The sequence below is a fragment of the Carettochelys insculpta genome, chromosome 1 (assembly GCF_033958435.1).
Source record: "Carettochelys insculpta isolate YL-2023 chromosome 1, ASM3395843v1, whole genome shotgun sequence".
NCBI lineage: Eukaryota > Metazoa > Chordata > Testudines > Carettochelyidae > Carettochelys > Carettochelys insculpta.
This window is the reverse complement of record NC_134137.1, coordinates 74,533,685-74,557,161: the sequence shown is the minus strand read 5'-3', so window position 1 is coordinate 74,557,161 and position 23,477 is coordinate 74,533,685. Positions and strand designations below refer to the sequence as shown.

General features: G+C 43.7%; 1 protein-coding gene across 5 annotated transcripts in view; it reads right to left on the bottom strand.

The window, feature by feature from the left end:
- Nucleotides 1-23,477, bottom strand: part of TDRD3 (tudor domain containing 3) — a 345,653-nt gene that overhangs the window by 209,972 nt on the left and 112,204 nt on the right. The window contains exon 1 of one of the 5 annotated variants that reach the window (XM_074988730.1): nucleotides 9,607-11,252. The exons of the other annotated variants lie outside the window; for them this stretch is intronic. Within the exon in view, the coding sequence (XP_074844831.1) occupies nucleotides 9,607-9,609 (3 nt within the window). The 5' untranslated portion in view covers nucleotides 9,610-11,252. Of the gene's footprint in view, nucleotides 1-9,606; nucleotides 11,253-23,477 lie in introns of those variants that run through there. 5 annotated transcript variants of the gene reach the window in all.

Genomic DNA, 23,477 nt, shown 5'->3' with positions numbered 1-23,477 from the left:
CACACCAGCTGGCTTTAAAAGTGCTGTGTTCTAGCTAGCTCTGGCAACTAGTCTAAGCATATAGGGTCTTCAAATTAGGGAATAACAATGCATGGCCCCCAGAAGACATTAGTACAGGCTGAGTTTCACTAGTCCAGCACCCTTAAGATCAGACAGGTGCCGAATGAGAGAATCTGATGAACCATCGTAGATCAGTATTGTACAGCAGCATTACCCGCACTTCCATTGCTTACTGGGCTCTTAGAAGACATTTAGGGGTAAATCACAGCTAAACAATAGCATTGAACACTGAAAGCCAGGTCTGGTGGCTGTAAACAAACTATGTGATCATGAGAAACTTGGCCATATCCACAAAAACTGGCCCAGCTAACAAAAATCATTCCAGATAACATGTGCTGCTGGACATGGGAGTGCTGGATTAGAGAGGTTCAACCTGCAGAATGCATTTAACTAAATTCAGCAAATGCATGTTGAGTACATAGCCCACAGAAAGAATCTCAGTTTGCTTGATTTACACTGAGTGATTTAAAACAAATTCAAGTGATTTCATTATTTCAGTGAGGAAGCAGGCAACCTTGCTTTAAACACCATTTATCTTGTTTGTATTTATATTTTCAGTTGTTTGGCTAAAAAGGTTGGTACAACCACTAAAGCACTTTGATTCTCAACCAAATATAGCCATTACTCTAATTTTAGAGTTTCTTCTTTGCTACCCAGAATATCTATTATATCTGCACACATTTTATTTTGGCAACCATGTAAGTTAAAAAAAAATCTATTCAAATTCTTTATTTTTTTACCTTTGTATTATATTAAAAATAGTAAATGGTGCTCTTCATCCAATGTATTTTTAACTAACGGTTTGTGACAAGTTGTATTTGGACAGACACAGGAATACAATTTAAATGCACTGAAACAGAATTTTGAATTTGTTTTATTAAATAAAATTGCCTTCAATGTGCTTAATACTAAGAAAAGGTTTAAATAAAATACTTTGCTTTTAAAATAACAGAGTTATTAAACAAAAGAAGTATTAAGTGTAGTTAGTGCCTTCACAGATTGCTTCTGGTCACTGTGGCCCTAGTATTCAAAGCTATTTACGTGCCTAAGGATGCAAATAGGTGAATAAAAGAATTTTCTAAGAAGATTAGTTCCTTATCCTCTGAGAAAATGAATTAGAGTTAGACACCTAACTTGCTGAGGCACTTTAAAAACACTCCTTATGCACCTATTTTCACCGTCAGGTGCCTAAATGCCTTTGATAATCCGAAGTATCAGAGAGGTAGCCACAGGACTTCTTGTTTGATAATCTGGATGCTGATCTTTCAAGTTTTTAGAATTAGTAGATGTGATCCTCTCCCACCTGGCATTTATTCAGAGATTAGAAAAGGAAAATTAACTCTCCTGTTATTAAAAACTGCTGTTGGTTCCCAAACATGAATGAATTAGACTAAATGAAGAAAACATTATCTCTGAACATGCTAACTAAACTGAAACCAAAAATAAACTAACGCAAAAGCTTTCCTGGGTCAACAGAAACCCAAAATATTTCAAGTGGAAGAAAACTGCAATGTCAACATTCATTTCATTATAAAAGTTAAAAATAATATACATACTGATTATAATGGTAACTTATTTACAAGCTTGAGTTTATCTCAAAAGTTTCTCCTGATTCTGTATTCAATTAAAATGCAGTACCTTTACCCTCATTAAAATTTGATGAAGGCTATCTGACATGTAGTAATGAGAGGGCCTCACAGACTTGGTGTAAAGCTACAGGCCTAAAACAATGGTCAATGTCTAGTTAAAGCACCTTACGCCTGAACAACATAGGGGGCTTGTCTACACTACCACGATCCTTCGAAGGAAGGATGGTAATTAGGACATTGGGAGTTTACTAACGAAGTACTGCCGTGCATAGGCAGCACTTCATTAAGCAAATTCCTGCCCGCCCCTGCCGCTCCAGCAACTTTGAAGTTTTAAACTTTGAAGTACTGGCATGCATCTAGCCATGGCACACCTGCCAGTACTCCGAAGTGCCGGGGCAACTTCCAAGTCCCCTTACTCCTCCAAGCTAGATGCGTACCAGTACTTCGAAGTTTTAAACTTCCAAGTTGCTGTGGGGGGGGAATTTGCTTAATGAAGTGCTGCCTATGCAGCATGGCACAACTTCATTAGTAAACTTTCAACACCCTAATTACCATCTTCCCTTCAAAGGAACGTAGTAGTGTAGACACAGCCAAGGTTAAAGCAAAAACTGTGAGGGAGATTCCCAAACCTGCATTGTCCTTTGCGGGTGATGAATCTGGGGAACTGTCCCAAGGGTTCCACTGACATTAGTGGAAGTTTTGGAACAAACAGAAAAACTTAACAGTTAAAATCACCAGGAACGGATGGCATTTACCCAATGGCTCTGAAAGAACTCAAATGTGAAACTGCGGAATTAACAACTGCGATTTGTAACCTACCCTTTAAATCAGCTTCTGTACCCAAGGGCTGGAAGACCACTAACATAACACCAATATTTAAAAATGGCTCTAGAGGAGACCCTGGCAATTACAGACCAGTAAGTCTAATGTCAGTACTGGGCAAATTAGTCAAAACAATAGCAAAGAATAAAATTGTCAGATAGACAGAAGAACATAATTTGTTGGGCAAAAGTCAACATGGTTACAGTAAAGGGAAATCATGTCTTACTAATCTATTAGAGGGGGGGGATGCAGACAACAGGGATCCAGTAGATATAGTATACTTAGATTTCCAGAAAGCCTTCAACAAAATCCCTCACCAAAGGCTCTTGTGTAAATTAGGTTGTCATGGGACAAGAGGGAAGATCCTTTCATGTATTGAGAACTGGTTAAAAGATAGGAAACAAAGGGTAGAAATGATCTAGAGAAAGGGGTAAGTAGTGAGGTGGTAAAGTTTGTGGACGATACTAACATGTACAAACTAGTCAAGAGGAAAGCAGACTGTGAAGAACTTCAAAAAGATCTCACCAAACTGAGTGACTGAGGAACAAAATGACAAATGAAATTTAACGTGGGTAAGTGTAAAATAATGCACATTTGAAAAAAATAATGCCACGTATATATTACAATGTAATAGGGGCTAGTTTAGCTACAACTAATCAGGAAAGCAATCTCTGGATTATCATGGATAGTTCTCTGAAAACATCCATGCAGTGTGCAGCAGCAGTCAAAAAAGCAAATAGGATGTTAAGAATTAGTAAAAAAAGGGACAGAAAATAAGATAAAGAATTTCTTAATGCCCCTATATAGAACTATGGTACACCCACATCCTGAATATTGCACACATATGTGGTCTCCTCACCTCAAAAGAGAAATTTTGGCATTAGAAAAGGTTCCGAGAAGTGCAACTAAAATGATTAAGGGGTTGGAACAGGTCCCATATGAGGAGAGGCTAAAGAGACTGGGACTTTTCAGTTTAGAAAGGAGGAGGCTGAGGGGGGATATGATAGAGTAATATAAAATCATGAGTGGTGTGGAGAGGGTGAATAAAGAAAAGCTATTTACTTGTTCCCACAATATAAAAACTAGAGGAAACCAAATGAAATTAATTGGTAGCAGGTTTAAAACTAACAAAAGAAACAGAGGGGTAGCCAAGTTAGTTGGTATCTTCAAAAACAACAAGAAGTCCTGTGGCATCTTACAGACTAATGTATTTTGGAGCATAAGCTTTTGTGGGCGAAGAGTCTTTTTCAGGCAGCGCAAAGTCAACATGTGGAACTCACTGCCAGAGGAGGCTGTGAAGCCTAAGACAACAGAGTTCAAAAAAGAGCTAGATACATTCATGGAGGTTAGGTCCATAAAAGGCTATTAGCCAGAGGACAGGAATGGTGTTCCTGGCCTCTGTCAAAGGCTGGAGATGGATGGCAGGACACAAGTTGCTTGATGACTGTCTTCAGTCCACCCCTTCTGGGACACCTGGCATTAGCCACTGTTGGCAGACAGGATACTAGGCTAGATAGACCTTTGGTATGACACCCAGTAATGGCCAGTCTCATGTGAGCTAGGTAGATTCTGCTCTTGGGACTGTGCAGAGACAGGGCTTATCAGAAAATTCCCCCCAAGTGCTAAGCGCTCAGTGATACAAAAACACGTTTTAGGAAGATAACAGGACATTTTGCATGGTACCAGCACACTCCCCATAGATAACAGCTTAGTACCAGGGACATTCTGAGCCAGGTTCAGTACAGGGTCAGTATGACAGCATGATGGATAGTGTTGTTTTGATGGTACCACCATCTAATGCATAGTATCTAGTTACGTTAAGGGGGTCGACTCCTTACATTAAAGGGGATCTGCCTGGGATACGTAATGTAAACGTAACTTGTTTATACCTGTGTATAGAAGTGTATGTCACCAGGATTGTGTCCACTGACCTGGGGAATGGAATAGGGCACTCCCCCGCCCCAGAAATGCGCTGAGTCCATTGTCAGCACACATGCATGCAGTAGTTTAAAACTGTTGGCATCCGAATGAGGATACCCAGAGTACTAAAGCCCATGTGTCAGGGACAATAAACCTGGTTCCAGTTCCTTAGTACCTCTCTTAATTTGTCGCTCTTGGGGCCTCCCAGACATCTGTTGCATTGGCTAACTGCAGAAGCCAACGCAGCAGTCCGGAGAGAGCTCACACACGCAGCCAAGCGTTAGCAACGTAGCCTGGAACAGATAAGATGTCCAGACACCTCCGGTAATGACATCTCACTACAACACATTTTCTGTCAATATGAATGCTAATAGGCTATAGTAAATTTAATCCTCAACATAAAATTGTCATAATTTCAAATTTAACTTTAAGAAAAATTAATTAAAAAATTAAAAATAGTCATTTTAAGGTATATTGATCCACTGGAGATAAAGTTAAAATGTGGCACAAAGAATATCCATTTTGGCTCTCCTTCACTCGTCTAATCTCTAGATACAGAAAGATTAATCCAAGTCCCCGTAAATACAGGAAAATGGAATCTACCCTGTCTAGATTTGTCTCTAGTTCCTGAAAGTGGAACTGGAGAAAAGAAATAAAAGCACCCTTTCCTCACTACAGCCACAACTTACTTATTCTGCCTGCCACATCAGGAGAAAAAATCAGAAAGCTGGGACAGACACAGAACTAAAGAATATTTGTTGACATCCTTTTGTCTTCAAGAGCTGGTTGGAACTGCAGCCCATGGTGTATATGGCTTGTAATGTCTCATTTGACTGACTAGTCCAAGCTGAGATTTACGTGATCTTCGACAGTTATTGGAAACGTATTTATCTTGGCCGGGAGTTGCTCGGTTCCTATGCAAACAGCAAGAAGTCCTGTGATAAAGACCCACAAAAGCTTGTGCTCCAAAATATCTGTTAGTCTATAATGTGCCACAGGACTTCTTCTTGTTCTTGAAGGTACAGACTAACACAGCTACCTCTCTGATACTTGGTTCCCATGGATTCTTTTTTCTTTGTAGGAGCCAGCTTCTGTCATGCAGTTTGGTACCCTCATGGAGACAATGGCATCACTTGCCATGACCACTTCCCAAGATTTCTCACTGCTCAGGATCAATCCGAATGTCTTCATTTCTTGCTTGCATGTGCCCTTATAGTAAAGTTTGGGATGTCATGTTCTTGTTCCCTTTGACAGCTCCCCATACAGCATGTCCTTGCGTATGTACCTGTCTTGCAAACTATTCAGATGGTCTGGCCAGTGCAGTCATTTTTGCCTGAACCGGGCAATCACATTTGCCCTTTGAAAAACTTCTGCATCTGCGACTTTAACTTGCCATTTGATGTAGAATAAACAATGTAGATGGGAACTGTTTAACCTTTTCTCCTGATGAGCAGAAGTTGTCCATTTTTCCCCACCATACATGCGAGTGCTGAGGACACAAGCTTGGGACATGAGCATTTTGTTCTTGATGGTAAGCTTTGAGTTGTTCCATGCTATTCTCGTTATTTGGCTAAAGGTGGTGACACCCTTTCCACTGTGAACAATTAGTTTTTCAACCATTGAGAGACCGATGGTCATTGTGGAACCTAAATAGCTTGACACTTGGACTTCTTCTAGCATATTTGCATTTCAGATAACTGAAAGATCATATTTAAGGACATGAAAAATTGAATACATGAAAGATAGTGCACCTTCACAAGATGAAATGGGAAACTTTTTAACACACCCTGACTTAAGTCAAAGGCCAAAGCCAAAAAGGTGCTACTCATGGAGCTTCTGTTCACTGATGCTGCTGCCCTCATAAAAAGATTAGGAATAAGGGGTCTTTCGAAAATGGAGAAAGAACACCATCTACACTGCCCTTTTTTCTTTCAAAAGAGTCTCTTCCAAAAAGAGATGATGCAAATGATGTGTGAGAAATGTAAATCAGTGCTTCATTTACATTTCCAATTTCCCTTATTTGCATTCCTCTTCTGAAAGAGGAATGAAGAAGTAGACACAACTGAGGTGTTTTCCGCAGTGGATGTATATTAGACCTCAATTACCAACAAACACCTCATGAATGGAGGTAGTATACAACTCTGAACATGTTCCGGCTGTTCTTTCAGAAGTTTATAACCAAACAGACTTAATACAGCTTTTAAACTTTATAATGCAGAAAAACAATAATGCCTTTAACCACCTTAATATAAATGCAAAAAGCACAAAAAGAGTTTCCTTACCTTGCTGTTTTAAGCTTCCTATGTTTATATATGGTAGTTTACATTTAACATAGTTCTGTACTGTCTCTGATTCCTTTTCCTTTTTCGGTCTCTGCTGCTACATGATTGTGTATGGTTCTCAAATGAGATATAAGTTGACTGGTCAGTTTGTAACTTTGGTGTTCATAACTCTAAAGTTCTACTGTAGTAAAATGTTCAGGAAATTACTTTTAATAAAAACAAGACATGAGTATCTGTCAGGGAGGATTTATTTAAATTAAGTCAATTTAAATCATTGATTTAAATTAGTAAGTACAAAACCTTGACTTAAATAATCTGTTTTAATTGATATTTGCTTTCGTTTTTTAACATTACCTCAAGAAAAGACCATTCACACTGGTTGACGGCCATTAAAACATATTGTTTTGAAACTAAATATAGCTTTTACGCTGAATCTGAAGATAGTTTGCTAAATCCTCTGGTTTAGCAAAAACACTAATTTAGTAGACTGCACAATAAATTGAAGCAGTTATACATTTCTATTTGCATTTATTCAGATGCTTTTTTTCCTTTTTGTTATTGCTAGAATGATGCATTTTTTATTTGTTAGATAATTAATTTTACATTTGTGACAAGCTCTATTTAGATGGAAATTTATGTCCAATTAACATGCACTGATGGGGAATTATTATTATCATCATCCTTATTATTATTAAATTAAAATTACCTGATGTGCTGGAGTCATAACAAAAAGATTTATCAACATATTTTGCAATTAAATACTGATTAGCTAAATAAAAGACAATAGTATCTCCATTTCATGAACTGAAACAATTATTCCTTCAAGATTTTAGAATGAGACCTTATCCTTTCGCACACAGTTTTTGCTCACAGAAGAGAAAAATAAGCTGAAGAGAAAAATAAGATTTAACATATTTTCAGCTCCCAGCTTGTCTTTACTTTTAACCAGCGAGTCATTGAAACTAACTACCTGAATAAACTGAAACCGAGAAAACATTCCGTCCACTTCCGCAGAAGAGGCTATTGCTTTAAAAACTGGTTTATCCTTTTAACAAACTCTGGTTCAATGTACCTAGCCAGTGGCTTCCACCAGTTCAAGATATTGCTCTTTCTAAAACTTAGCAGCATACTTGTAGTAAATATTTTTGTTTTCAATTTAAACTATTGTAAATCAGTTGTAGTTAGTAAGGCTGCTCAGGATGTCAATTTTCAAATTTAAAAAAAAATATTTTATCAAATCCAATTTAAATGAAAAAACCTTCTTGTTTAAAAAAATGATTTGTATCCATATTGGTGTCTGGCAATGAAGGCCACAAAGAAAACGCATGGCTAAGGGAATATCTTCTTCAATGAACTGTGAACATGCTGGGCTATTTTTCAAAGATGAAAAGGAATTGCTAGAACTGGAAAAGCAATGACTCCTCATGTACCCTGTTGGCACAGGAAGTACATGCCCATTTCATGTTTCCAAATAAAGACAGTGAGAAGTACGGGGTCAAGTGCCGATCCCACAGAGATCAATTTTGTGTCTCTTTACCAGACACACAAAATCAAACTCTGCAGATCGACCCTGACCAGGTCAATCTTCACCAAAGTGTAAACAAGCCCTGAGAAACATACAAAAGATAATAGGTTATTGTTTTAATACTGTTTTCTTCTCCTCACTTTAATAATAAAATATCTCTCAATAATTTATTCTTTTGCTCAGTTTTAATTGTAGCATCCTCAAATATATGTAAATGAACACGTGTGGTTAAAGCAGTGAGAATCACATGGCTGAACTGGCAGGAAGAGAAAAAATTCATAAAGAGCTGACCTCCATTTCATATTTCTCTAAACTAAATCTTAGTAATTTTTAAAATAAAATGATTCAGTATACAACAGCTTAAATTACACTTTTGTACCCCACATACTATTTAAATAAATTAAAACATCATCATAAAATAACTCAGCATTGTAAAGGTAAGCTAAATATTGCTCAATTTAGTTTTAGTTTTTTTTTCTTTTAATGCACTCATTCAATTTCAAGGAGTGCTTATCCTTTGCTGAGTACACCTTAAGTTTAAATGTTCAATAATATAGCCAAATCTACTGACCTTCTTCACTAAATCATCATATATAAACAAATAAAAACATTCTGTTAATATTTATCATTTTCCAGCAGAATTTATCACCACACCTACAGTAAGCAGGCCTACCAGCAAGTCTAGAAGGTTAATAAACTGGAAGAGTATTGCTCTAGATAAAACAGCGGTACATGTTGAACCTCTCTAATCTGGAACTATTGTGTCCAGCAACATCCATAATGCACCATGACTTTTGTTAGCCTGATGACCACTTATCATGGATATGGCCAAGTTTCCCAAGGTCCCATGAAGTTTGTTTCCATCCAGCAGTCCTGACTTCAAAAGTGCCACTTTAGATCACGCACGGCTCAGATACATGGGAGTTCTTGTCAAAAGGATCTCACACATTTTGAAATTCCCTTACTCCTACCAGCTGATAGGAATAAGGGGATTTCAAAGTCTGCAGCGTCCTTTGGAAAAGGACCCCGTGTAGCTGAGCTGTGCGCGATCAAAAGAGGCACTTTCAAAGTGCTGCAGCCACCAACATGCTAATGAGGTGCTGAATATTCATTTCAGCGCCTCATTAGTATCCTCTGGTTTGGCCATTAGCATGGCTATTTCAAAATTTCGGCCAAGTGTGGCGACAGCCACTGTGTTCTCTGCTGTTACTTAGTTGTAATTTACCCCTAAATGTCTTCTAAAGGCCAAGTAAGCAGTGGAAGTGCTAGCAATGCTCTTAGACAATATTGACCTCTTGTGGTCTGGCAAATTCTCTTGTTTGGCACTGGTCAGGTCCCAAGGGTGCCACACTAGGGAGGTTCAACCCATGAAATTAGTCAAGAACTGGATTTGAAGACAAGTACTTGCCATCTTTCTCTCACGCACATGGGACTGGCCACATTACAATGTATACTCAGTGTCAGAAGCCAGAATACCATTAGCGCTCTCCTTCCGAATCTAAGCAACAGATGCTTGAATTCTAGCTCGATAAGGAAGATACGAAACTATAAAACATGTAACACATAAATCACTAGATAGAAGAAATTATTTTATTTCACAAGCTGAAATATTTCATCTGCTCCTAAATCAGCCTGCACGCTACTGTCTGGTGGACCACAGAGCTGACATGTTAAACAGGTTTGGCTACCTCTTGCACACAGTATCAAGAAGGGCTTTCTTAAAGATTTCCATGCAGAAACACTTTCATTAGATGGTAATCATGCACACAACAGAAAGTGGAAACGGGCTATCCCAGAGATTGCTGGAAGTAGCAGGACTGAAACTACACACACTGAAACACACATGTGGGTGTGTGTGATGGACCACCCCATCCATCTTTCACAAAAATTGGGTTTTGAATATAAACATGTATAATTTAGATGCTTTTGACAATACACATCTTGTAACCTATCATTTTTAATATTATCATCTGCTGAATGCACATTTTTTGTGCATGTATCATTCTTCTATGTGAAGTCAGAAATGTGGATTTATGTCTGTTTGTAGTTTCTAATTCCTGCTCCTGAAACCATAAGGGCTAGGTGATCAGCTTAACAACTTGTAAAGAGCTTTGTTTGTCCTTTTAAATATAAAAGGTGGCAGGTACTAGAGAAAATCAGAGAAAAGAAACAGGTCTGGTTTGAAGATTTTACCTGACACGACAACAGCTCTTTAGGGTTAGAATCTGTATGCCATAAGTCTCTTAAGAAAGTTAGAGCTAGCGAAGAGTTTGCCTTTTATGTTCTTTAGTAACTTATGTTCACCTGTTTTTTATGTATAACCACTTAAATCCTCCTGTTTTTGCTTAATAAAAACACTTTTGTTTATAATCAAGCCAAGTGGAAGTAACTACTAACTGGAGAGGGCCGCTAATGGTTGTATCTTCCTTTCAGTGATAAAGGGGACTTACCAGATGAGCTCTCTCTGTGAAAATCAAACGATTCGCACGAATTTATTTAGGGTTGTAATCCTGTTTGGGAGGTGGGGTTGGTTTCCTGGGTTCTGTGCCCTAGAACAGTATCCTCCCAGAGCTAAATAAATCAGTGTCTCCATTGCTCTGCAAGGAAGGCAGTAAACCCAACTCTGTGGCTGGGCCAGGAAAGGTGGTAGTGAGCCCCAGAGGGCAAGAAAGTGGCTGTCAGTGGCATGATCTGCACACTGGGCAACACCATAAGTGGTCTTCTGTGACTGCACCTCATGACAGTGTGGAATTAGAAATGTGTAAACCTACAGGGGAGCAAAGGAGTAGGCAACATAGGCTGAAAAGAAGAGAATAACTCAGATCAGAGATTAAATGAGGAGCAAAATCACACCAACTTTCTTCCCAAAAATGGGCACCATACTTAAGATATTAATTAGTAGTAGTATGATGGCACTTATCAGACCCCAGTGAGCCAGGGGCTGTACAAAAAACACAAAGACAAAGACAGAGAAAACAATGAGATAAAACTGGTCAGCAAGACGGGCTATGGAGAGGGTAGATATAATGGCAAAGGAGAGATTTTTAAAAGTAATCAAATGCTGTGAAAAGTTTAGAAGGAGCATCTCCCAAGCATGAGCAGGAACACAGGAGAAAGCATGAAAATATTTGACTATATGAGCAACCAAATCAATTGTGAATGCCATGAGCAGATCAGAATTCAAAGACAAACTTTTGATCCAGAATGAAATGTGATTGGTCAGAGGAGCAAAGGCCACAAAGGGCCCTGAAAGTGAAGACAAGCAGTATATATTCAATTCAGTAATAAAAAGGGAGCTACTGGAGGAAAACAAAGAGAGGGCTGACATGGTGTGATAGATGGGAGGGCTACTACCTTTTTTCTAGACATCCCAGTATTGAGTTAAGTCAACTGCCTATAAATGGTTAATCCAAGGGGTCCTGTGTTGGCAAGCAGCCAGATTAGACAGTGGAAAGAGATGTGGATTTTCGAATTGAAGCGATTACCTGTTGGGAGATTCTACTGTGTGGTCAGAGGGCAGATACAGAGATGAATTAAGTGTGAAGTCAGGCTTGGAAGAGTTCAGTAATAACCAGGCCTCAAGAGAAATCTTGGAATAACACATCTAATTACAAAGGAAACGTTTAGATGACATGAACAGGCTTTTTTATTATTATTTTGGGTTAGGTGCGGGACTTCTCAAGCTGTGTGATGTACCCCCATCATCTTCTCCCTCTGTAAACTGTAACTTTTAAATTGAATCCCAGGAAAGTAATTCTCTGTGCTTTAACCTGCCTTTTTCTTAGTTGCTGTGTAACATCTTGCAACCAGTATACTTAATAAGCATATCCTTTTTTTATTTTGTTAATAAAATCATATTTTTAAGGCAATTACTTCATTCCTGTGTCCTAGAGGAGGTTTAGTAGGCGTGCATGCCTAAGACTGAAAGGTCATCTTTCAGAGATTGTAGATTGCTTTTACTTTGTTTTCAAGCTCTTTCCAAAGGGAGGACTAAGAGTTTGGCTTTCACACAGAGAAAATCCCAAGTGTATCTTCCTGGGTTCTGAAAGATGGTTTTCTCACTTGGGTTGTGGACACTACCTACTAAGGTCAGGAAATCTGTGACTTTAGGAAACTTTTAAGCAGAAGCCTATGAAGGCAAGGTATTTTTAAGGTCTCTTGTGGGCCCCCACCTTTTGCACTTGGAGTGTCAGAGTGGAGAACAACCATGACTTGTGGTCAAAACAAGAGACTAGCAAATCATCTCTGCAGCAAAATTCGACATAGAGATGAGTTGAGTGAAACTGCTTGTCCCAAGGCCAAGAAAAAGAACATTGCACTAATCAAGAATGAGATGATGAGATCTCAGACAGATCTTTCAGCTGTGTTACTTGATCTTGTAGCAGGGTTTCCCAAAGCGTGCTCTGCAAGGTGAAAATAAGGGTTCCACAAGAAAATGACCAGGGGTCGGCAACCTGTGGCTCTTTAAGGAATCACTTGCAACTTCAGATCCTGCCGAAGACAAAAAAGGGGAGCAAGGATGGAGCCCTATAGAATACCAATAAAAAGCTGAAAAATGGATGAGGATCTTCCAAAGGTGACACTGGAGAGAGAGCTTTGAGGTAGAGAGAGAACCAAGAAAAGGCTATCAGAGAAGGAAAAAAAAAGGTAACTAAACTTCAAGAGGAGGCATGTGAACTACTGTGTCTATGGTGGTTAACAGATTAAGGAGAATGAGCATGCAATACTGTACATTTAGCAAACAAGCCGTTATAGAATTTGATGAGAGTGGTGTAATTTGAGTACAAATGCATTCAGGATGAAAATAGATACCTTACCTCACAATAGCCTTCTTTCATAAACAATTCCTGTAGTTGTCACAGATGCTACACAGTCGCAAGTAGGATAGTGAATGAGAAAGAGTTGCACAATGTGATCTAACATAATATGGTTGACCATTATGACAAAGTAACAGCCATCCAGTGTTACCTGATGGATTTTATCAACTAATGTATATGACACACAAGAAAAAAAAAGCCTGGAAAGGCTGAGGAAGGAATCCAAGTACAGTAAACCCTTGAAATGTGAGATTTTAACCCCACTTAACTCACATTAACATGTTAAGTGCAAATCACAATCACACCACCCCATCCCTGGCTCAACATGTCCCCCCACAACCCCCACCCCGACTCCCTAGTTCGACCCATCCCCCTCCTTCTGCCCTGGTTCAAACCCCCAATGGTCGGCTCACCACCCGCACATGGCTCCAGCTATGGCTCACCACGCCTGCCCCAGTTCAACACCCCCCTGCCCCCGCCACCCCGCAGCCTGGATCACCACCCCTGCGCGTTGCTCTAGCTCAACCCCCTCCCCTGTTCAAACCCCCCATGCATGGCTCCATCTCTCTCATACATCCTGCAAGTGGCTTTGGCTCAACTCCACGCCCTGTCCCCCCTGCAGCCCTAACCCATCCCAGGCTGCACCCCCCCCCTTTCCACAGCCCCAACCCACCACCAGGCTTACCCCCCCCCCCCCCCAGCTTCCCCCCAACCCCAGCACTTACCTTTCCAAAGGATTTCCAGGTGCTCCGGCTACTTCCCCGGCTACAGAACACGTGTTTTGCCAGGGAAAGAAGCAGCCCCTCCGACTTTTGCAGCATTTGAGTTATGTGAGGGCGCATGGGAATGCAACCTTTGCGTAACTTGAGCGACTACTGTACATTATCATGAATGCTGCTGGCATGACTTACATGACTAAGGAGAGAGTAGGAAACCTACTCTAAAACTTTGAAGAAATGCATAACTCCAGTTAAGTTGGATTGCTGCCAAACGTACCTTTCCGCTCAATTATCAGAAATTTTCTTTTTAGTACTTTTTTCTGCTGGTGAATATTTAACTTGTGACAGAAAACTAAAGCAATGCTTTAAATATTACACCAATAATAAATTAAGCATTTTACAAGATTTATTTACATTTAAATCAAGATGCTTCTTGGTTATGCATGGTATATACGGATTAGGAGGACAGAAGCGAGGATTTTTAAATTTAAGCTAATGTAGCCATCTAGTGGTTGACATTGATAATACAAGTTTTAAGAACCATGCAAAACAGAATAAAATGTGGTTAATATATATACAAATAAAATCAGCCTGCATGCCAATAATTTTTGAATACTGGTGGTGATGCTACACGTTTCTTTCTGTCAAAGTATTTCATATGGAATCTGTGCTGTCTTTCAAGGTATTTATATGTGAAAACGACAATGAGTCATGTGGCATCTTAAAGACTAACATATTTATTTGGGCACAAGCTTTTGTGGGTAAAAACCACTTTGTCACATGGTTTTTACCTACAAAAGCTTCTGCTCAAATCTGTCCAAAACTGTTAGTCTTTAAGGTGCCAGAGGACTCCTCGCTGTTTTAGCCGATACTAACACGACCACCTCTCAGACTCTGAACTGTGAGTAATTCTTAACACTTAAATCTGCAAACCTGTGTGTGTATTGGTACTGACTGTTATTTTACAAAAAAAAGGGTATTTCCCAAGGAAGATTAGACTAAATTAGAAAAGCATATATTTAATATGAAGACAGCTGCAGCTGACTTGAAAATACCTTTCCAAAACAACCTATAAACTTTTATAATCATCTATTAAAAGAGAGAAAAGTAAAAGTGGCACTCCACCAATAACTTGAAATATACTTTCTAATTTTTTTCCCCTCAAATTTTTGGGAGTCACAAATGACAAGTTATGTCTTGGAGAGAATCCCAAGCAGCAGGAACCGTGTTGATGAAATCACAGCAACCAGGCTTACCTATAAAATGTTTGATTTCCATATGTTCTCATGTGCTTTTGTAGTGTTCTAATATTTTATGGCATGCTCCATAAAAGTAATAAATGTTAAAAAGGCTGAGGAAGTTATCAAATATGCTGCATATCAGTTAATTTTAATTATGCACATATTGGTCAGTTTGCAGTATGAAGTTATGGGGGACAGACAGCTCAGTGATTGGAGCATTGGCCTGCTAAACCCAGGGTGGCGATCTCAATCCTTGAGGGGGCCATTTAGGGATCTGGGGTAAAGAGATTAAAAGAGATGGTGCTTGGTCTGGCCAAAAGGGCAGGGGACTGGAATTGATGACCTCCCAAGATCCCTTAAGAGCTCTATGAGAGATGTAACTTCATATATACTTAAAATATATATTAAAGTATATATTAAAATACTTACTGCTCTGAAACTGAAAACAAAGGTAACAGCCAGACAGAACACTCTCCACACTCACTATTCATTACATATTATTGCCTCTGAGTAAGAATCATCATTTACCTGTCTCCTCTCTTTGGAACAGGCTGTAAGGAACTACCAGGAAAAAAAAATCTAAGCTCTAAGTGAGGGGTCAGCAACCTTTCTGAGGCACAGTGCCTTAATACAACCTTTTGATGTCGATGTATGGTCCAAGTACTGGTGATATTTTTAAAAGTCACTAATAGTCTTACCTTCAACAGCCTCATTAATAAACATAGATGCAGAGCTTTATCTTTTAATTGGTTGTTGTCAGCATTAGTTTTCATCTCTCATGTTATACCCTTGAGCAGGAAGGAGATCAGTTAGTAGGGCTATGTGTACACCAGAGGGTTTTGTCAGCAGAACTGACTTTTTGCCAACAAAACCCACAGAGCATCCAGATTCCCAAGGCTTTATGTCAACAGTAAATCGACAGAACACAGCACTTTTGTCAACAGCTGTACTCCGCTCCCCATGAGGCATAACTCCTCTGTCGACAAAAATCTGTTCACTGAAAGCTGGTCTGGACATTATTGGGGGGGGGGGGGGGGGCTCTGTCAACAGACAGGGATTCCAGGACACCAAGAAGCCCTGTCTGATGTGCTTCAATTGGGCTGTTTTGCTGATAGAGCAGCCAGGCAGCAGGGCAGTTTGGCCACAATCCGTTGACAGAAGTTTTGTCAGAAGGCATCTTCCAACAAACACTTCTGCCAACAACAAATCCCTGTAATTAAGACATAGCCCAGGAATGGTCTGGGTCCCAGGTGACTAAGAACTAAGCTGGAAAAGGAATCGTCTGGATCAAAGCTCCTTAGCACAAAAACTGCACAAGCAGAGTACCATTTCAGTGGAAAGTTTTTTCCCCTAGACATTTTATGCAAGCTGCTAGTCTGTATATTACCCCACATGAAGTGAAGCAACTAATGTATTTGCCATGAATCCAGTTTCTTTAAAATCTAAGTTAAAACAGTTTCCACATTAAAAACCTACATTAAATATTAAAGCTAAATATTTTCAACTAGCAAAACAAAAATGACCGTTCAAACACCCGGAAAAAGATTTACAGAAAAAGAACTGATGTTGGATGGATGGCACCTTTGATTAATGCAGTTTGAAACATTTCAATCTACAGTCAATGTGCTTGTGTTCCCTAATCATTAAGCTGTTTAAAAAAATTCCAGCACTGCAATGCACAGCTTGCAACTTCTATGCTGTCAGAGCGCAGAACCAATTTCACAAGGGAGAGTAATACTCTTCTGCTCTCCCTCAGTGCACATAACTAGGCCACAGTGCTCTTTCCACAGAAACATGCAGATTTCCTTTTATTAATTGATCCTGCTAACGAGGAAGTAAGCAAGAGTCTAGAAATAAGGTCTGTTCAAACTCAAGGAGGGCAATAATTTTTAATTTTTTGTGTGGGGAGGAGTGCACTCCAAGAATTTAGCAACTCATCATGGGCCATGCTTTTCTCTCATATTAATAAAGAGAATGCAGGGTCTGGGATGGAATTTGGATACAGGAGGGAACTTCAGGCAGGGGACCGAGGAGTGGAGGGTGCAGAAGAGAAACTGGGTGCAGGTAAGGGCTCTGATTTGGGATACGGATGCAGCAGGCAGTGCAAGGTCTGAGAGGAAGTCTGGATACATGAGGGGGTTGGCGTGCAGGAGAGGATGTCAGCTGCAGGCTCTGGCCAAGAGGCACTTACTGTAGGTGGCTCCCGTCCGGTGGCCCAGTGGGGTACTCAGACAGGCTGCCTGCTGGCTACAGACCCACACAAAACTGTGAAAGTGGCCAACTGCTGGGGCAACCATGTCCCTACACGGCCCTTGAGGGAAGGGCCTCTTTCTAGCCCGCAGCAGCTGTGAGGATAGTTCTGAGGGTGGGGGCAGCATGCAGAGACTGACTGACCCTTCTCACCACAAGGGCCACGCACACAGTCAGGCTTGCCCCAGCAATCAGCCACTTTAAGCAGCATGTGGGGCCATAACAGGCTGACAAGCGAAGTGCCCTGCTCGGCCGCAGGACATCAGCAGCCCAGAAGATGTAACTGTTTGGCTGGCCAGATCCAACCCATGAGCCATATTTTATCCACCCTTGTTCAAGTTTATCTATCATTTTCTGTGTACCATGTCTGTCTTTTTAGGAGAGCAATTATAGAATAATTGTTAAGTTCCTGATCCTGCACTGTTACAAGACAGAACTGGGGCACGTTGCAGGGGGAGCTTAATAATGAGAAGTCCCTTCCTAGTTACTGCTTAGGCCAGGGCATAGCCCTTCATGTTTATACCATTACCAACAATCCCATACTAGAATGGATGTCCCTTACTTAAATAAAACAAGTCTCAAACTAAATCAGTACAGGCCACCTTTTATCCTGTATTTCTACTAGGGCTGTAATGGTGCCAAAGCAGTCCAGAGCACTATTCCTGAACCTGGATTCCAGCACCGAACAACACTCGAACACTTCACTTGCAAAATGCTGCTGGCTGGCAACTTAACGAGACGCACATCATTACAATGCCATTTAAATTTAGCCCTGGCACCCATCTGACTTGGCAGGGGCTGGCTGAAAAAGATTCTTGGATGCCTGCTGAAAAGAAAGGTTACTCACCGTAGTAATGGTGGTTCTTCGAGATGTGTCCCCGTGGGTGCTCCACATTAGGTGTCGGGCTCGCCCGGCGCCGCAGATCGGATCTTCCAAGCAGTTTCTGCCGGACCGCACATGCGCCGGCGCGCGCCGCTCCCTTGCGCACTCCTGGCCATGTGCGCGATCTGGTCCCCGCCAGTTCCTTGACCAACCGCCTCGGATGCTCCTTCAAAACACTAAACAGAGATCCGAAGCGGGGAGGATGGGCGGGTAGTGGAACACCCACGGGGACACATCTCGAAGAACCACCGTTACTACGGTGAGTAACCTTTCTTTCTTCTTCGAGTGTCCCCGTGGGTGCTCCACATTAGGTGACTACCCAGCAGTAACCCAAGATAGGAGGTGGGTAATCGGATTACGTGCAGCTTGTCCCCGAGAGGACCGCTGTCGAGAGACGGGTATCCTCTTGGAATACCCTGTGAAGGGCGTAATGTTTGGCGAAGGTGTCATAGGATGACCAGGTCGCCGCTCTGCAAATGTCTTTTAGCGCAACGCCCTTGAAAAAGGCTGTTGATACCGCCACCACCCTAGTGGAATGAGCCCTGGGGGTGGCCAGTAAAGGAGTCTTTTTGAGTTCGTAGCACATTTTTATGCAGGATACGATGTGCTTCGAGATTCTCTGCGAAGAGAGACCTTCTCCTTTCGATTTGGGAGCGAGAGAGACTAGGAGTCTATCCGTTTTCCGGAAGGACTTGGTCCTCTCTATATAGAAGGCTAGCGCCCTCCTCGCGTACAAGAGGTGCAGGCGTGCCTCTTTGTTAGAGTTATGAGGCTTTGGATAAAACGAGGGTAAAACGATAGGTTCGTTACTGTGAAACTCAGAAGAAACTTTTGGAACAAAGGCTGGATACAGCCATATGGTTACCGCCTCCTTGGAAAAAACAGTGCAGGGTGGCGTTGCCGTAACTGCCGCAAGCTCGCTCACCCTGCGAGCCGACGTGATTGCGAGAAGAAAGGTCATCTTTATCGTAAGGAGGCGGAGGGAAACCGTGGCCAAAGGCTCGAACGGTGGTCCCGTGAGCGCATTAAGCACCAGGTCCAAGTTCCACGAAGGTGGAAGCGGTTTCCGAGGGGGGTATAGGTTTACCAACCCTTTGAGGAACCTGGTAACCATGGGATGGGCGAACACCGTGTGCCCTTCCTCTTCGTGTCTGAACGCCGAAATGGCGGCAAGGTGGACCTTTAACGAGGATAGTGAGAGTCCTCCTCTCTTGAGGTCCAGTAAATACTCTAATATTACAGGTATAGGCACCGAAAGGGGGGCCAGCTGTTTGGTAGAACACCATGACGTGAAGCGAGTCCATTTCTGCTTGTAGGTCTTCCTGCTGGAAGTCCTCCTGCTACTTTCTAGGACTTGTTGCACTTCCTCCGTACATGTGCTCTCTAGGGAGCTGAGCCATGGATTAACCACGCTTGTAGTCGCAGGCCTTGGGGGTGCGGATGCACTATGGACCCTTGGGCTTGCGTGAGCAGATCCGGCGCCACCGGAAGGGGCATCGGTGGACGTCCTGACATGCGCAGGAGTAGGGGGAACCATTGCTGTCGATCCCACGTTGGGACTATCAGGATCATTCGGGCTCCTTCCCTCCTGGCTTTCTGCAAGACTTTCTGGATCAGCACTGTGGGAGGAAAAGCGTAAAGCAGGGGGCCCCTCCAGGAGATCGCGAATGCGTCTCCCAGGGACCCCCGTCCCAGTCCTGCCCTGGAGCAGAATCGTGGGCACTTCTTGTTGTGTTGAGTGGCAAACGGGTCTATCTGGGGAAAGCCCCATGCGTGAAAAATCGGTCGTAGCAGATCGGGACGGATCTGCCACTCATGCGTGAGTGAGAAACGCCTGCTCAGCTGGTCTGCCTTCACATTGTGAGCGCCTGGGAAGTACGAGGCTTTCAAGGTTATATTGTTGGCGATGCACCAGTTCCATAACTGGACTGCTTCCGCACATAAGGCATGGGACCGAGCTCCTCCTTGCCGATTTATATAAAATATGGTGGAGGTATTGTCTGTACTGATCCCGAAAACTTTGCCTTGTATATGGTCTCGAAAGTGTCTGCAGGCGTTGAACACTGCTCTGAGCTCCAGTATATTTATGTGCAGTGACTGCTCCGTGGAGGACCACAGCCCTTGAGTCACCTCTTCGCCCATGTGCGCTCCCCACCCTATGAGGGAGGCATCTGTAGTAAGAAAAACCGATATTTGTGGTTGGTGGAAGGGTACCCCTGTTAGCAAGTTCTTGGGGTTTACCCACCATTGCAGGGATTTGCGCACCTCTGCTGTGGGCAACACCACCCTGTGAACAGTGTGTGCTGCCAGTTTGTATACGCTCGCCAGCCAGTGCTGCATGCTGCACATGTGTAACCTGGCGTTCTGTACTACGAACGTCTCTGCTGCCATGTGGCCCAGCAGCTGTAAGCACGTCAGGACCGGCACCGTAGGGCTGAAGGTGATGACTTGCACGAGGGAGCCGATGGCCCGAAAGCGAGTCTCTGGTAGATACACTCTCGCTGTAATAGAATTTATGCGTGCCCCTATGAACTCTATGTCCTGTGCGGGGTCTATCTTTGATTTTGCCAGATTGATAACCAGGCCGAGCGAAGAGAACGTGCCTGCTGTGACGCGTATCATGCGTAGTACCTCCTCCTTCGAGGCCCCTTTGAGTAGGCAGTCATCCAGATACGGGAATATAAATACCCCCTGTATGTGCAGGTAGGCTGACACCACTGCCAAGGTCTTGGAGAAGACTCTGGGGGGCCGAGGAGAGGCCAAACGGCAGGACCTTGTATTGAAAATGTTCTTTGCCTACCATGAACCGGAGGAATTGTCGGTGAGCCGGATGGATAGTTATGTGAAAATACGCGTCTTGTAAGTCGAGGGCTGCGAACCAATCTCCATCGTCTAGTGCCGTAAGGATGGAGGCGATTGTGATCATCCGAAAGCGTTGCTTGCGCAGGTACCGGTTGAGGCCTCGAAGATCTAAGATGGGCCTCCAGCCTCCTGTCTTTTTCTCCATGAGGAAGTACCTCGAGTAGAACCCTTTTCCCTTGCAGTTGCTCCGGCACTCTTTCCACTGCCCCTATGAGCATGAGATGGTCTACCTCCTGCTTGAGCCTCGCTACGTGGGAGGCCTCCTGGAGGTGGGGCCTGGGTGGAGGTCGTGGCGGTGGGAACGACTGGAAGGGGATGGCGTACCCCGTGGCTATGATCTCCAGCACCCATTTGTCTGTGGTGATCCTTTGCCACTGATCATAGAATGGTCGGAGGCGATGGTGGAATAACTGCTTCGGATGACCTTCTGCGATGGTAGTGATGGTGCAGCCCTGGATCTGTGTCTCAAAACTTGTGGCCTTTGGCCCTGCCCCGAGGACGCACGGCTCTGTTGGGAACGTCGCCTGGAGTTCTGTACTGCTGGTGCTGTTGATGTCGCCCTTGCTCGTAACCCCTGTGGTACTGGGGATGCTGTTGCTGGTACTGGTACCGTCTTTGTTGAGGGTAGTACTTTTTCTTTCTGTATGGAGGGGTGTAAATCCCCAGGGTCCTAAGTGTGGCTCTTGAATCTTTACTGGAATGAAGGACCAAGTCAGTTGATTCAGCAAACAGCTTGTGCATGTCGAAGGGAAGATCGACTATCTTTGCCTGCAGATCCCTCGGTATACCCGAAGTCTGGAGCCAGGACTCCCTTCGCATCACCACTGCCATAGCTGTGGAGCGTGCTGCTGTGTCCGCAACATCCAGGGCCATCTGAACTCCCGTGCTTGAGGCCGTGTAGCCTTCTTGCACGATGGCCTTGAGCACCGGTTTCTTGTCCTCTGGAAGCGAGTCCATGAGGGAGGTTAGCCTAGTGCAGTTGTCGAAATTATGGTTCGCTAGATGCGCTGCGTAATTTGCCATTTGCAACAGTAGAGTGGAGGAGGAGTAGACCTTTCTGCCGAACAGCTCTAACTTCTTGGCATCTTTGTCTGTTTCCCCTGTCTTGAATTGAGATGTCTTTGATCTTTGTTGCGACGACTCCACTACCAAGGAATTTGGTTGTGGGTGGCTGAAAAGGAACTCCATGCCCTTCACTGGCACGAAGTATTTCTTATTTGCTCTCTTGTTGACAGGCGGAATAGTCGCAGGGGTCTGCCATATCATAGTGGTGGACTCCAAGATTGCTCCGTCAAGCGGTATTGCTATTTTGGAGGAGGCCGGAGGTCTCAGATTTTTGAGGAGCTTATGGTGTTTCTCTTGCACCTCTGCTGTCTGGATGCTTTGTGTGAAGGCCACCCTCTTAAACAGCTCTTGAAACTGTTTGAGATCGGCCGGAGGATGGACGTCCCCCGGGGCCGTAGCCTCGTCCGGGGAGGAGAGCGAGGAACCACTAGGGTACGCCTCTCTGGACCCTTCCGGTTCCTGTTGGTGATGGTACATCCGCTCACTGGAAGCTTGCGAGGGAAAATCTCGGGGTTCCATAACCAGTTCCCCCTGAGATACTTGAGTCTCTGTCCCCGTTCGCGATTGCCCTCGGGGATACGGGACCGTCTATGGGGATCTTTCCCTGGTAGATTGCCAGTGGTGTCTATGCCCCGCGTGATAAGGGCGACCATGGCAGGATGGGCACTGTTCTTGGGAAGGTGACCTAGACCACTCCCTTGGTGCATACCCTCTGCATCTGGGGGAGCGAGATCGTCGAGAGACCTGGGACACTGGAGAGAGCGATTTGTGATAGTACTCCAGCGGCTCAAACCCCAGGAAGGGTGAAGGTGGTCCCAGCCAGGCGAGGCTGGTTGTAAAAATGGAGACGGGGGCTCCGGGTAGGCTAGGGGGGACCCCTGCCTTCTAGTTGGAGTCAGCAGCATGAGCGGAGGGCTGAGAGAAAGCAACTCTGCAGCCCTGTCTGGAGAGGGGCTGCGGTGCCTTCTTTTCTGTGCAGCCTTCCCCCTCCCTTGAGGGGGTAGCTCCGCCTCCTGACATGTAGGGGATCTCGGCCCCGTCCGCGCCGTGCTCGGCACGCTTATGGGCAGTGCTGCACGGGCGGTGTCCTCCGGTGCCTGCAGGCTGCGTGCCTGCGCGCTCTGCACCGCCGGTTCCCCGGGTGTTGGTGCCGCTGCCTGCGGTGCCGACGGTACCGGCGCTTGTTTAGCCGCCGCCCTGCCTGCGGTGCGGGGCGGCTGTTTGATTATCGGAGGCTGAGCCGCCTCCACGTGGCTCTCCGTGCCGCCGCCGATCAGCTGTTGCTGCGGCTGGGGGCTGTGCGCTCCTCCCGTTCCGCTCGCTGTTGCTGCCAGCGGGGATCGGGCTGGGGAGACTTTCCTCCTTTTTTGCGCTGATGGGGTGAGGGAGGCAGCTTTCCTTTTATGGGCCCCGGAGGGTCCCTCCTGCTGCGGCCGCTCCGG